The sequence below is a fragment of the Kryptolebias marmoratus genome, linkage group LG1 (assembly GCF_001649575.2).
Source record: "Kryptolebias marmoratus isolate JLee-2015 linkage group LG1, ASM164957v2, whole genome shotgun sequence".
NCBI lineage: Eukaryota > Metazoa > Chordata > Actinopteri > Cyprinodontiformes > Rivulidae > Kryptolebias > Kryptolebias marmoratus.
In genome coordinates this window covers 28495661-28510455 of record NC_051430.1, presented here as the reverse complement: position 1 = coordinate 28510455, position 14795 = coordinate 28495661, and the positions used below count along the sequence as shown (strand labels likewise).

The window sequence follows — 14795 nt, the reverse complement described above, 5'->3', positions numbered from 1 at the left end:
CAGGACTAAATAATGTTGCTGAAACATTTTGTTTCTTCTTTGAAATTGTATTTGAGTAGAGTAAAAGAACAGAAAAATGACTTTATTCAATTAATACAAAATGAAAATTCAACATTGTTTGTTGCAAAAATGTAAATGTTGCAGCAGTAACTAATGTAAAATGATAATAACTTTAAAAAACAGTAAACATGAGAATGATCTGTGGTTAATATGGTTGCACGGTGGAGCAGTCGGCACTGTTGCCTGGCAGCAGGAAGGTCGCAGGTTCGACTCCCAGCTGGGGCCTTTCTGTGTTCTTCAGGCAGAAGTCCTTCGGTTTGCTTCAACGGTCCTAAAACGTGCACGTTCGGTTAATTGGCGACTCTAAATTGGTCTCAGGTGAGAGTGTGAGCGGTTGGGTCTGACCCCACCTGAAGAGCTCCGCCCCCCTGACCCTGACAAGGATTAGGAGGGTGAAGGAAATGAATGGATGATGTTTAAACATTAACAACCGAAAGAAGTTTGTTCTGTTTGGTCTCTTTCACGCTTTAGGTTGATTGATGTCGTTTTGCACAAAAAAATAAAAACTTCAGCGTTCTTATTTTTTTGTTTTTCTTATCTGACGTGGTTATTCTTTCAGGGGCCTCGTGGACAGAAAGAGCAAAAGATGATTTTATATTTTTCCTCTTCAGTGTCTTTCACTTCTTCAATCCAGTTTTTGTTCAATCAAACAAACGTAAAGATTCTTACATCATCCGGTTCAGTCCGAGCAGCAGGATGTCTCCATGTCTCCATGTCTGCATGTCCTCGCCCGGTCTGCCAGCAGATCTGTCTCCCTGTTTGTCACTGACTGTCCCCTCCCTTCCTCCCTTCTCTCCTGTCCTCTCAGTGGCTGCGCCTCGTTCTCGACTCCTCTCCTTTAAGAGGTTTTCTCTGTTCTCTCGGTTGCCAGGTAAACGCCGGCATGTCTGGGTCCTTTAACACTGAACTCAGGCGGGGGCTCAGCTTCACTGGGTGGGCTTTAGTTTCACACGCTGGGTGAATCAGAGGGTTCAGACAATTTATTATGATTCACGCTTCTGTTTCCAACCGAGTCGGTGATGCCTTTTCATTAAAACATTAGTTTTAGTTTCAGCGACTCGGTCGTGGGCAGAAGTTCAGCTTTCCTCAGGTTTCATCTCACAGCACCAGCTTTATCCTTCATGTGATTACTGTAGACTCACTCTTTAAAGAGTCACAGAATGGCTGCTACGTTTTGGCAAACAAACTGTTTAACTGATCAGCTCAAAACGTGGAGAAACTGGATTCAGCCTCATTGTTTCCATAAAAATCAAACAAGTAGACATCAAATGCATCAATTAACTGATCCTGGAACAGCAGAAGTTTTATCAGGAGCGTACAGGTGTGTGAACACAATGCCAAGGCAGGAAACATCAGCAATGACCGTGGAGAAGCAGCTGTTGCTGCCAATCAACATGGAAAAGGTTAAAGGTCATTTAACCTTTCCCATGTTGATTAGGTTCTGTAATCTTTGAGCTTCTGCATTTCGTTTATTTTATTTAAAAAACGACCTGTTTAATCTCACGTTCTGGTTTTTATTTGGGATTATTAAACTTAAGACCAGATGATTTGTTTTGTGTGTAAAATCTTAATTCTTCCAGATGACAAACCTTAGTCTCCGTCCCTTTTAAAAAAAAAAATTATTTTAGCTCTGACACAAAAGAAAGAAAGAAAGCTGCACATTAACTCCCTGATCAGATCCGGCCGTCCTGACTCTGGTCTGTTAAAGTGGGGTTACATTTTTTATTTTTTTATTTTTAAAATAACAGATTTGTTTGCCAAAATGTCCGCCTCGTTCCCGAGCTGTGAAAGACGCACCGGATGGTGGTAAAGCTGTGTGCTGGTGTTAGAGTCAATCCTGGATTTGTTTCGTTTGATCACTTTTCTGCTGAATAAGTAAAAAAAAAAACATGAAGCTGTCACGATCTGTAGAGTTTTTTCATTTAAGCATTTTGTTTTATTTGTAGTTGGTTAATTATCTGCTGCAATCATTCAAAGCACAATAAATCATCTAAAAATCATCCTGAAAGCAGCACCAAGTTCCAAATTTAATCCCAATCATCGTTCCAGCCGTAACTGATGTTTAATGATTCTTGTTTGGATCTGCGTCATTTCTTCCCGATCAGCATTATTTTAAAAAACAACTAACTCACTCTGCGAACACCCAGAGATTATTTAAACCCTTTGATTCTGTGTGATTCTTAAACATCCAGTAGGCCACTTTTCATCAGGTTTATCGTCATATCAGTGAGAAAATAACATAAAATAAAGGTGTTTTTAAGTTAAAAAGAAAATCTGAGGGACTTGTAGTGATGGTAGTGCTCTAATCTTTGCTTTGTGCGTCATTTTGCTTTAGAAAATGTAAGATCCTGCCCTAATTTCACATCTAAATTCAGTAAATATCACATTTATATTTAGGATTATTTAAAAAAAAACACCTTATTCACCAAAACATCCCAGGGAATCTTTTAAATAAAAGATTCACCATTACTTTTAATTTATTCTCTTCTCTAAGAAGTCATGGCTCAAAACTTTATAAGTGCTTTTTTATTAAACTCAACATAATCTCTGTTTTCATCGCATAAATTATGTTTTTCAAGCAATCTTTGCAGTTTGGCCTTTCCTTAAAAGATTTTACCTGAACCAGATCAGCATCTGTTGGGTTTTTATGATGTGAAATCAGTATAAATTAAAAGTGTTACATCATTCAAAAGGCTGGAAACAAAATTTAAACAACTACTGGAATATTATTTGTTCGTTTTTTTTAAATTAAAAGTTCACGTAAAACTGCTTTATGGAGAGCAGTTTGTCTGCTAATTAACATGTTTTCTATAAAATCAAAACTTTATAAAACAGAGTGTTTTACATCAGATTAATACAGAACAAAACATAAAAGAGAAACAATCAACCAAAAAATTAAAAAAAAACTTCATATAAGATTCGTTAAACCAGCTTTTTTTTTAAAATACTTATAAAAACGCTTCATTAGAAGACGGTATGAGTCAACTTTTCAAAACAATTCCAAGAAAATAACAAACTATAAAAAAGCAAAACAACATTTTATCAAATGATTTATTTAACCTTTAATTTACCAGGAAGTTTGCGTTGAAAAAAATAATCTCTTCTTCCAGGGAGGCCTGGTCAACATGGAGGCAGTTTAAATTAAAGACAAACTAACACATAAATATAAACAAAATAAAAATCAAGCATGGATTAAAACATGACAGATATACTGATGATACGGGATGATTGTTGTCATTATTGGAGAATACTAACGAGCAGATCAAACCGAAGAAAAGTGTCCTACTGGCTAATTAAGGTTTCATCTAAATATATAATAAATGTTTACAGATGTAGTTAAATCTAACCACTAACTGTGAAACTAGCTGTAGATAACCTGGGTTCACTACCCCGGATTAATTCCCTGAAAACTAACTGTGCAGGTAAAACAGTTTCCTATGACTCACTGAGGCCCCCTGCTGGACGACTCACACCGACTGGTAATAATAAACGCACACAGGATGTTGAGTGTGTGTGTGTGTGATGCAATGAGGAGTGTGTTTTGTCTGCCTGAAACCAGTTAAACCATCAGCTGGATGATGCACACAGACGTCAGTGTGGTTTTATGTGAGAACGGAGGTGGAAAATAACAAGACGAAGGTGAAACTGGTCACATCTGTTTATTTCCTGGAAGAAATCTGAGTGGATTTTTTACACAGAAAAATGCTAAATGTTTATTTTTTGTGATTTGATTTCAAAGGAACAGACTTTGATTTGCACATGTTTATAGAACTGTAATGTAAATCTGCTTTTTTCTTACATTTTAAAAAGCAATTATCCCTCTAAGGGACACGTGTCAAACTCAAGGCCCGCGGGCCAGATCCGGCCCTCTGTAACATTTCATCCATTTGCTTTAAAAAACTGAGCCTAATTAGTGAAGTTTTCTCTTGACAGTGACTTAGAAGCCAACAATATATAGTTTTAATTTCTGTATGATCAGGTTTTAAAAAATCTGTTTTAATGTTAAAAAATTCATTTAAAAGCTGAATGAGGCGTAAGAAATGACTGCTAATGATGTGCTTTTTGAAGTTTGATCTATTTGTCTGTATTCATTAAAGTATGTTTGCTCTAAATTCTGAATAATCTGTAACTGGGAAAAGGTCATTGATATTTCTATATGAATGATTTGACATAATACATCTAAAACCAAGGTTAATTTATGTCATTTTTAATAAATATTGATTGTGATCGGCCCTTGGCTAGGACCAAATTTTTAATTTTGGCCCCCTTGCGTCACTGGGTTTGACACCCCTCCTCTAATAGTTATAATCTTGTTTTTGTTTTTTGTTTAAACCGTTATTAGCCCAGTTCTGAATGTTGTTTCCACCTCTGTCTGTTCGATTTGTTTCAAATGTTTGACATGGCTGATGTAAGGCACCCTGATTAACTCATAATGTGTGTGTGTGTGTGTGTGTGTGTGTGTGTGTGTGTGTGTGAGAGCATCTTTTCAGTGAATGAATGAACTTCCATTTGACCTCCTTCTGTCCTCGTCCTCAGTAATGTAAGGTTTGCTGAGTGCATTCAAACAGTGTTTCTAATGATCCCATCATCGGTGTTAACCTGCGTTTGAAGCTTCACAGCATCTTGTCTTCATTCATTTATTTTTCCACCACAGAACCAAAAAAATTCAGTAAATCTGCGCAGCTTTTAGTGTGTGTTTGTACGCAGGACGGCCGTCTCACAAGTATTTCTCTCTGGGTGTTCACAGAGTTTCGCTCACCGTCGCACCTCAGCGAGCTGAACCGGACGACCTCTCTGAGCGGGACCGACCGGACCGAGTCGCTCGCCATTGGCGGCAGCAGCAGCCAGCTCAACAGCAGCCTCCCGCTGCAGCAGTACACCCCCGACTTCAACGTCAGGGCGCTCGCCGACCTGCAGTTCGTCAAGGTGCGTAACCGAGCGGAAAACCAAAACCCAAACCGTTTCTGTCTGACACGAGGACCTAATTTAACCTGAGTGAACAGAGCGAATATAATTGTAACTTCAGTAAACTTTACTCTGAACGAAACCAAATCAAAGCTTTAAAACTAAACTTCAGCTGCGGTAAATAAACTATGACTTATTTGGTGTATTTACAAGAACAACAGATTCACACCTTTTCTACTTTAAGTCTTCCAGACTTCATTTTAGAGAAAGAACTAAAGTAATAACAGGGCATTTATCAGGATTACATTTAAATTGTGTCAGGGTCAAAGCCTACGTTAGTAATGTTCATTTCCATGACCAAAATTAAGAAATATGTTAGTTTTTTTTTTAATTTGTCGGCTTTAAAACAATTAAAAAGATCCATTGTGGTTTATTTTTTAGTATTATTCTCATAATTTGTAAGTTTTCCGGCACCAGAACATAAAAAAACTGCTCTTTAAATAGTTTGCTATATCTTTAGTTTCTAAAAACAACATATATGTTGTGTTTAATAATTAATTTAAAAGGAGTGCCTTTTCCTGTCGGGAAACTTCCACCTCAAACGAGAAATTCTAGTTTCACTCACAAGAAAACTTATTAACGTGTCATAAAACCAAACGGCATCAAATCTTTATGAATCACAAGGAAAATAATGTTTTCTTAAAGCTTATTGGGACTAAATGGAACTACTTTAAATTAAAATGACCTTTACGATCCTGAATTATTAAACACAAAATAATAAAGATGAAGGCAGAAAGTTTACTGGATCAGCACAAGTTTGAAGTGGTATGAATTGTTTAATAAGTAGTGGATGGATGTGTGGAAGACTAAATCTGACAAATTATGAGTGAATTTGATCGGATTTAGTGTCAGAAAAGGAGGATAACTATCAAACCAGCTTCACACAGAAGCAGCCACAGGTTATTTAGTCATCTTTAGAAAATCCACTTGTCTGATAAAACAGCTCTTTGGTTGCAGCTTGTTGTTTTTTTGACTTGACTTGAATAAGTTGAATATGAAGTGAAGTAAAGTGAAATGTATTTATGTAGCACTTTTCAGCAGCAAGGCGATCCAAAGTGCTTTACAACAGAAACAAATACAGAAATACAGAATAAAAACAATAATATTGGAACAGAGTAATGTTGATATAAACTTTCCTCTAAGAGGAAACATTTGAACAAAACAAGAGTAGTTTTAGCTAATAGTATAATTGGATAATTATAATCGACTAACAATCTGTAAGTTAGTCAGTGATGTATAACCTAATAGACCAGTGGTTCCCAAAGTGTGGGGCGCGCCCCCTAGAGGGAGCGCAGTGCCATTGCATGGGGGGCGCGAGAAGTGGTATGGATGAATGAAAAAACAAAAAACAGTGCCTGACTAAGCATGGTTTTTGACAGGGACAGGTTTTTAACCCATTTTGCACAGAGGCTTTTTTCAAATGTATTGATGATAGCAAAGTTGAATATTGTTACAAATAAGAAAAAAGAAATATGTTTGAAATAACACTGACAGAAAAGAATACTCTTCTACAGTATAGAACTAAAAAAATAAAAGTGTTTCACTGTAAAGATGGTTTGTTGCAACCTGATGTGTGAAATAAACTTCAGTGGAGTTTGAAAACAAAATTTGTGTTTATGTCTGGTTGAACGATGTGTGCCCAGTTGATTTTTGTTTCTTTTTTTCTTTTTTTTGGGGGGGGAGGTGGTGATTTTATTGTAATCCATAAGGGGGGCCCAGAAGAAAATCTTTGAGAACGACTGTAATAGACCATTTAAATATAGATAGACTTTCCTCTAAGAGGAAGCATTTCAACAGCTAACAGAACGGTTGATATAATGATAATGATAACAAGTCTTTACTACGGCACAAAGCCGTTCAATGATCTATAAATTAATGGGAGTATTTCAAAGTCTATTTTTTAACTTGGATAAAAAGTTTAATCTAAGAGGGAACATGTGAGGTTGATACAGTGATAACAGGTCTAAGTTTTCCTCTTAGAGAAGCATTAATAAGTCTGAAATCAGAAATGTTGCTTTCCTCCCTCAGATCACACGGGCTCAGTATCAGAACGGCCTGATGGCGTCCCTGTTGGACAGCACGCCTCAGTCCCCCGAGAGCAGCCACAACGCGCCCCACCTGGAGCCACCCGCCAACAACACCGTCACGGACCCGGGCGCCGACTCCGCCCCCACGGAGAACGGCCCCGACGAGACGACGCTCCTCCTCCTGAACGAGCAGAACTCGCCGGCCTCGGCCAACCACCACAGCCAGCTGGAGAACAGCATCTGACCCCCCCATTGTTTCCTGAACTTCCTGCGTTTTGCACACATGCACTACAACGCTCGGACGTTTGCTGAGGAGGGGGCGGGGCTTGTTCGTGCCCCACAGCCGGGGCGAGGCCCAAAGAGACAAGCCATGTGCATGCATATTCTGTAAATATGCAAGAATTCAACACAGAAATGAGCCAAAACATTAAAACCATTCAGGTTTGGAGTAACGTGGCCAGCAGCTAAAACAGCATCACCAAACCTGGCAACCTTAAATTAAAGCAATATCAGTTCAATTTAGAATATTTCCCACGTTTCTGACTCTGTAATATCCATCCAAACCATCAGGCGTCTCATGGAAAGTAGTTTCATTTCACAGATTGTTAGTTTCTCGTCCACTGCTGCTGATTTTTGCTCTGTTGGGTAAAATCTTTTTGAAAACTTTAACCACAATGAGGAAAACTTTGGGACTTTGTGTAAAATATGAATAATTTGCAAATCTAATAAACCCACATTTTGGTCCTAATAGAACACATTGAACATATCAAAGATAGAAACTAAGAAATTTGACTTTTTTGCCTTTAAAATAAGTTATTTTTTGTTTTTGTTGCACCTTTTTAGACCCAGTTTTCTGCAGACATCTGAACTTCTGCTCAGCTTTACTTCTAAGACATTCAGCCTCTAAATTCCTCTTTTTACACCCAAACCTCATTAGTTGCTAAATTTCTTACATTGTGATTAAAATAGCTGTTTATAAGATTTGTAGACCGTAGGATTCTGGTTTTTTTTACATTTTACACAAAGTCCCAGCTTCTTCAGAACTGGGGTCAATGAAAAGGTTTTTTTTGTTTTTTTTTGCTTCTGCAGCTAAGAAGGTGCCTGATTGGTTCCTGCCTGGACCCGGTTTGGGTTTCTGCTTCAGTTCTTCTAAAATTTAGTCCATTTAAAACGTTTTATTGGATGCAGATAGCTGGAGAAGTCATCAACATTCTCAAACTGTTTTTTTAAGCTGTAAAATTTGAGCGAAACGCCTCTTTAGAGTCTGTTCGGCCTGCATGCAGCTTCAGCTTCTGCTCCTGCTTTAATGTTTCGGCTCATCGGTGTTAGATAAACTTACCAAAAGCGTATTTTCGCCACAACCACATATAAACAAACACCACGCCACCAACCGAGCGGTCGTGTCTGCAGACGGTGAAATCCACGGAGCTCACCACTTCCAGCTTCTTCCTTCTGCTTCCAAATCAGAGACTCAGGGAGACTCCGCCCTCCTGTCCCGCCGTCCCACGTCCCCGGTGAGATGTCCCGAGTGTCCCGCCAGCCGCACGTGTAGCAGCCTGAACCCCCTCCACCCATCGGCGCCCATACAGCTAGAAGACAAAGACGATCAGCGGAGTTCCTGCAAAGTAATATAAGTTCCTTAGAGGTTTATAGCGAAATATTTATTCATGAACTCAATGTGAGACGGACACTTGGGACTATTTTCTTTTCCACGAGGGAGTTTTTAACCGAGAGCCTTTAGAAGAGAGCAGCCCGTCTGTTCAGTGATTAAGACAATCAGTAAGAATCAAATGAATGTGTTGAATTAAACGTGTCGGGTACGTTAACCTGCCCTCGAAGCGCTTTCTGTCTGTGAAACCTGAATCTGGGATCACTTTTTACGGGAACGAAGGCGTTTGAAGGCAAGGAGACTTTGACAAGTTTATTTTTTTATTTTTTATCGTTCGTTTGTTCGTCTGTGACCAAAAACAAGGCCATCACTTGACTTGGTGGGATCAGAAACCAAAAGATGGACGCCGCATCGCCTCCTGGCTAGAAAGTACTTCAAGAAATCAGAAACTTTATTTATTTACTTTAATGATTGTACATATTTTTGTTCTGAAAAGAGGCAGGAATTTGCCTCGCTGTGAGATTTTTTGCGATTATTTGCATTTATTGGTTCTGTTTGGGATTCTGTTTTTTAATCTGAGTCGAGGGGAATGATTATCAGCTAAGTTTATGACTTATTCTGTAGCCAAACACTCAGTTTTCCTCCATATTTTGTCAGTTTTATGGTAAACGGTTGTGTACATTTTATAATCATATCAGTGCTTTTTTTAATATGACTGTCTACACTCCACCTTTGTTTTACTGTACCTTCAGAGGAGATTTTAAGATAAAAATTAGTCATAAAACTGGTCATTTTTTGTCTCATCGTGGGATTTTTTTCTCAATGATCTCATTTTTCCAATGATTCTCTACATGTGAAAACACAGCAGGTTTTTTCTTCTCATAACCAAACAATAAACAGCTGCTTTCTCCATCTGCTTTTTGCAGAATGAAAAGTATTCTCACATCATGTTTATAGCGACCTGGATTTCTCTCTCACATTTCTGTTTGGGTTTTTTTTACCTCATCCTATCAGCTCTGATGCCTCTTTTTTAAAACACATCACTCACAGGTGAATCTAACTTGTTTCCACACACAGGTTTTGTGTAAACACCAAGTGGCACCTCTTACAAAAACACAGTGAATACAGCAAAGTTGGGTCATTGTGTAAAATGAAAATAAACAACTTATTTATTTAGTAAAAATATCACGTTTAAGTTAAAGAAACTGTAGCATTTTTGGAAAAAAATGAGGTAATTTTGAATTTTGGCAGCAACAAGAAGCTGTAAAAGTAAATGTTACAAATAAAAAAACAGCTGGAGGAGCTTTTCTCTACACATTGGGTTAATTGGTGACAGGTCAGTAAGAAGACTGGGGATAAAAAGAGGACTTTAGAGGCCGAATCTGTCCGAAGTAAAGATGGGCAGAGGTTCAGCAGTCTCTGAGGTCAAAGGTCAAGGCTGGTTCTGGTTCTGTTCTGCTCAGAACACTGTCTGTAAACACAGTTCACCGTGCCGTCCACAAATGCTGCTTAAAGCTCTATCAGGCAAAGAAGAAGCCAGATGAGAACAGATGTGTCTCCTCTGGACCAAAGAGGAGAACTGTTCTGAGGTCCAGCCTGCCTCTCTGATGGTATGGGGGTGCATTAGTGCCTCTGGAAAGGATCTCCAGCAGCTACTCTCCTCAGGTCCAGATGTTTACAGACTGATGGAAGAAGAAGAGGAGGGACACATCTGGATGTGATGTGTTGCCATAAAATTCAACATTACCTTTTTTTCCTTAGATTCAACATTTTTTCTGTGAATAAAATATGAGTTTATGAAAAATTCTTTATCTTCTGTTTTTATTTACATTTTACACAAAGTCCCAACTTCCTCAGAACTGGAGGTCTTTCATGTCAGAGGTTTAAAAGCTGGATTTTGTTTTCTTTTTGAAACATCAGTCAGTGTTTTTCCCCTCATCACTGATCAGCACTTTATTCTTTTCCTCAAAGGCAGGTTTTGGACTCACAAGACCCGAACCGGACTCTTCCTGTCCTAAAAGAGGAAACGAACTGAATCTGAAACCAAAACATGAGAAAAATGAGCTCATTTCTCCTTTTTTTGAAATACGTGGAATTACTTTTAAAGCCTCCTGAGTGTATTTTAGGAATGTTTACACTTAAGAAAAAAAATCACATGTCAAGTGTTTTGAAAAAGAACAGAAACTTTTGGAGCAAATGTCATGTATTTCTGCAGCTGCAACACGAGGGAAACACCAGCTGAGCGTGTGACAAAGACAGAGAATTCATTTTAAAAACAAAAACGTTTCGTTTGGCGAATGAGGAAATCAAATTTACCTGTTAATGGAGCTCCTGAGCACTTTAGTTTGGGTCGAAGTCTGATTGTTTTGTTTAAAACACAGCAGAAGTGTTTGAATTTATTCTTTTTTTAAGTGGAAATTGTTGCGTGTTTCATTGAGACATTTGATGACAGGAAACAGCAGATTAAATATGATGTTTTTTGTCGTTTCAGAGGGTGAAATTATGTGAAATGATCAGCTTTGTGAGGAAAAGCTGCTTAAAATGAATAAATTAGATCTGGGTATGTTTTATTTTAGCTCTCGAGGCGTTAATGACTGCACAGTCGAAGGTGTGACTCACAGAAAAAGCTACTTTTTTCTTGTATTTTTAGTCAAAATTAATTATTTCCCATTTTAAATTGGCTTCAAAAGATGTGAATAAATATAATAAACCATTTTTTTTCTTTATTTGCCTCCGTCTGAAACCCAGAGTTTAAATTTCAGACATTTTAGGAACTTATTTCCAAGCGTGTTTTAAAGTAACATCAACATATTGGCGGGAAAATAATAAAACTATTTGTATTTTATTCAAAAATGTTTGTACGTCTGAGTGAAACTTCACTTTCAGTCTCCAAAGAAGCCGTTCCTGCTTTGCACTGAAAAAAAAACAATGCTTTTATTACTTTTTATTATGTTTTTAAGTGTCAGTTTGAGGAAATATGAGTGAAGTTGTTGAGATGAAACTACCTGGAGGCCAGGCCAGGTGGGCTCAAACGTTTTAGGCTCCGCCCCTCGTCTCGAACGCTTCTATAAAAACAGCGGTTTGGTCAAACACTGTATTGTGGAGAAGCGCCTTAACCGAACTCAAAGTTTGGACAACTTGAAACAGATTTAAATAAAAAACTTTAATCATTTTTTAAAATTTAAATGAACCAAACTAACATAGAAGTTATTATTGTTCTTCTAATTAAACATAAAGTAATGATAGTTGAAGAGATCATGTCAGGATTTATGGTATAAACGCAGCTAACGGCCTCTTCCTGGGTTTGTCTGTCCTCAGTTTTGTCTTCAGATAATAAAATAAAAGCTTCGAGGTCATTTTTCTGATGTATTTTTCATTCCTGTGCCTTAAGAATCCGTTGGTTTTGGTTCGTTTTGGGTCTGTGAACAGAATTTAGCAGAAAGTTTACCTTCATCCATCATCTTCGCTCCTTAAATTTGAAACTGTTTCTGCTTCTGAGCGTTTTCCAGCCTATAAATTTGCGTCTCCTGGTTGAAAACTTTAACAGACATTTTGTGAAGGAGGTGTTTTTTCCCCCCAATCTGAAAATTGTCTGCCTAAGTTTGTTCTCCTGAGGAATATTTTAAAGGTTTGTGTTTACAACTTATTGTTTCTGTTGTTTAAAGCTTTTTTTAATGACCCTCTTTTTTATGATCAATAATTTAATCTGCACAGCCATAAAAAAAACAAAGAACAAAGAAACGCAACTTCAATCAACAGAATTAACTTTTTTGCATTTTGACTTTTTGACCCACAGACGGTGTGAAATGTTCAGTTTCTCAACAATAACCTTTGTGCCTGTGGAAAAAATGAACGAAAGGTTAAAATCCCTGGAATTCCTGAGCTCTTGGTGTTATTTTTGTTTAATTTTATAAATGAACTTTACAGGTCCGTCACATCTGGATCGCTTCACCTTGAATCGGTTTTTATTTGGTTGTCAGAAGCTGAAAGAAATTAATTTGAGTGTTTAAATCAGGCCTGGAGGCGTCACCGTCCTGGAAGTTTTACTTGTTTCTCTGCTCCAACACACCTGATTTGAATCAATGGGTGATTAACAGGCTTCTGCAGAACATGAAGAGTAATTTAACCACTGAATCAGGTGTGTTGGAGCAGGGAAAGAATGAAAACATGCAGGATGGTGGCCCTGAGGATTAGGATTGGAGACCCCTGGAACAGACAATAAAGTTAAAAAACAGCAGCTTATCTGACTTATCATCTTTTCTGGACAAAATCCTTAAAAAAAGCTTTTCCTTCACGTCTGCTTCTGATGAAATCAGAGTCTTCTGTTATTAAAAATAAAAGCATTTTAGCAAGGCCGCAGTATTTTTCCAAATTTCGAGAATTTGGCCAAAAAATTTACTCGCTCAGCTGCTCTGTCGCAACCCGGGATTTCCTAACCGGTGCCATTACTGCGACTCTGAGGTTAGTTTTAAAACTGGCCTGGACTCCAGGAGCTGTTCTGCCCTTCGGGGTGTTTTTTCTTTCTCTACATTCCTGAATTACCTTAACGAGCTCACACACTCCCCATTTCGAAGAACTACCGCTGCTCTCTTTGTAGATTCTTGGTAACTTTCTGGTAATTCGAGACGTGTTTTTGTCCAGGCCTGTGTAAACGCTGGGACACCCACCCCCCCTTCACACACACACACCTTTTGTTGTCATTTGTTGTCATTTGTAATCATCAAAATTAAACGAAATAAACATTTGAAATATATGAGTTTGTATGTAATGTATGAATATAATATACAAGTTTCACTTTTTAAATGGAATTACTGAAATCAATCTACTTTTTCATGATATTCTAATTTTATGACCAGCACCTGTAAATGGAGCAGCTGCGTTCGGAGAGACTGAACTCTCTGACATGCTTTAGGTTTAAAATACTGTTTTATAATTTCTGTTTTAATGAGTTTTGAAGATGAAGAGAGTTAATAAACCTGAGATATTTTTCTCTATGGACATTTGTGATGAATGTTGTGCTTTTTCCACACGCTTTCTTTAATTTACAGACCTTTCAATGACACAAGTCAACAGTGAAGTGAGGATACTAAGAGTTCAGAAACATTTTAGTTTGTAAAAAAACTTCTAATATGTCTCCCTCGGCTAAACTGTGGAGGTTTTTAAACCAAGAGGCTCTTATTTTCAAAGATTTGTACAAGAATCAGTCTAAATTTGGCCCTGAAGTGAAACTTTTCTTGATATATTTGCATTTTGCAGTGGTTCTATTAAATAAATTTAAAAACAAGAATAACAACTTAAATAATAATGACAGATTTGGTTATATTCCTTTATTTAGAGCAGCACAGAGCTGTCAGGAGGACACCTCACCGCTCGTTTTTAGGCACAGCCAATATTACTACCAGGTAAATTATTGTTTTCCCGAACTCTGTCTCACCCCTGCGAACCCAACTATAACATGTTGTGTGCAGTCAGGAGTAGCTTATTTCCTCTTTGGAATGTGAACCTTTTAAGAGCCGGAAACTCCCGTCTTGTGCAGAAGGACTACAAGGTCCTTGGCACGCACAGTTTCACTGCTTCATGAGTCACGTCTGGACGGCAGGAAGCCTTCATTTTGCATTTAAAGGCCTACCTTACAGATCATTTTAACCAGGTGTGATGGGCGGTTTGAGGTTTCAGGTGGAAACAGGTGGAAGGCTCCCTCCGGGCTTCCCGGTCGGCCCTGAGGAGTTCAGGTATTAGGATGGAGCAGGAGACGGTTCGATGAGTTGGGGTCTCGTTCAGAGCAGTCTGTCGTGGTGAGGATGGACCTGAGCTGAAAGATGAAGGTCTCGACTTACGTTCCAGTGCTTACCTCTGGTCAGGAGGTGTGGATCGTGGGAGACAAGCTGCTGAAATGAGCGGCCGACCTCAGCCTTTAGAGATGAGATGAAGAGCTCAGAGTCGAGTTCCTCTGCATCAAAACCAGGGGTGGAAATTAGCACCCACCACCCGCCAAATGCGGGTACATATTTGAAGTGGCGGGTGAATTTGATCAACACACACGCCACTGTGGCGGGTTGGCAATTTGAACAGAAAATGTGTTATTTGTCCTCTTGACATATAGGGGGCAGCAATGTGCTCGAGTTGCTGCTGTT

General features: G+C 38.4%; 1 protein-coding gene across 2 annotated transcripts in view; it reads left to right on the top strand.

Annotated features, from left to right (window-relative positions):
• Nucleotides 1-9573, top strand: part of LOC108242802 (metal transporter CNNM4) — a 37755-nt gene extending 28182 nt beyond the window's left edge. The window contains exons 6-9 of one of the 2 annotated variants that reach the window (XM_017427876.3): nt 869-931; nt 3483-3539; nt 4808-4986; nt 7054-9573. In XM_017427876.3, the coding sequence (XP_017283365.1) occupies nt 869-931; nt 3483-3539; nt 4808-4986; nt 7054-7296 (542 nt within the window). In that variant the 3' untranslated portion in view covers nt 7297-9573. The remainder of the gene's footprint in view (nt 1-868; nt 932-3482; nt 3540-4807; nt 4987-7053) is intronic. The other variant, XM_017427877.3, reaches the window with a different exon arrangement.
• Nucleotides 9574-14795: the final 5222 nt, after the last annotated feature.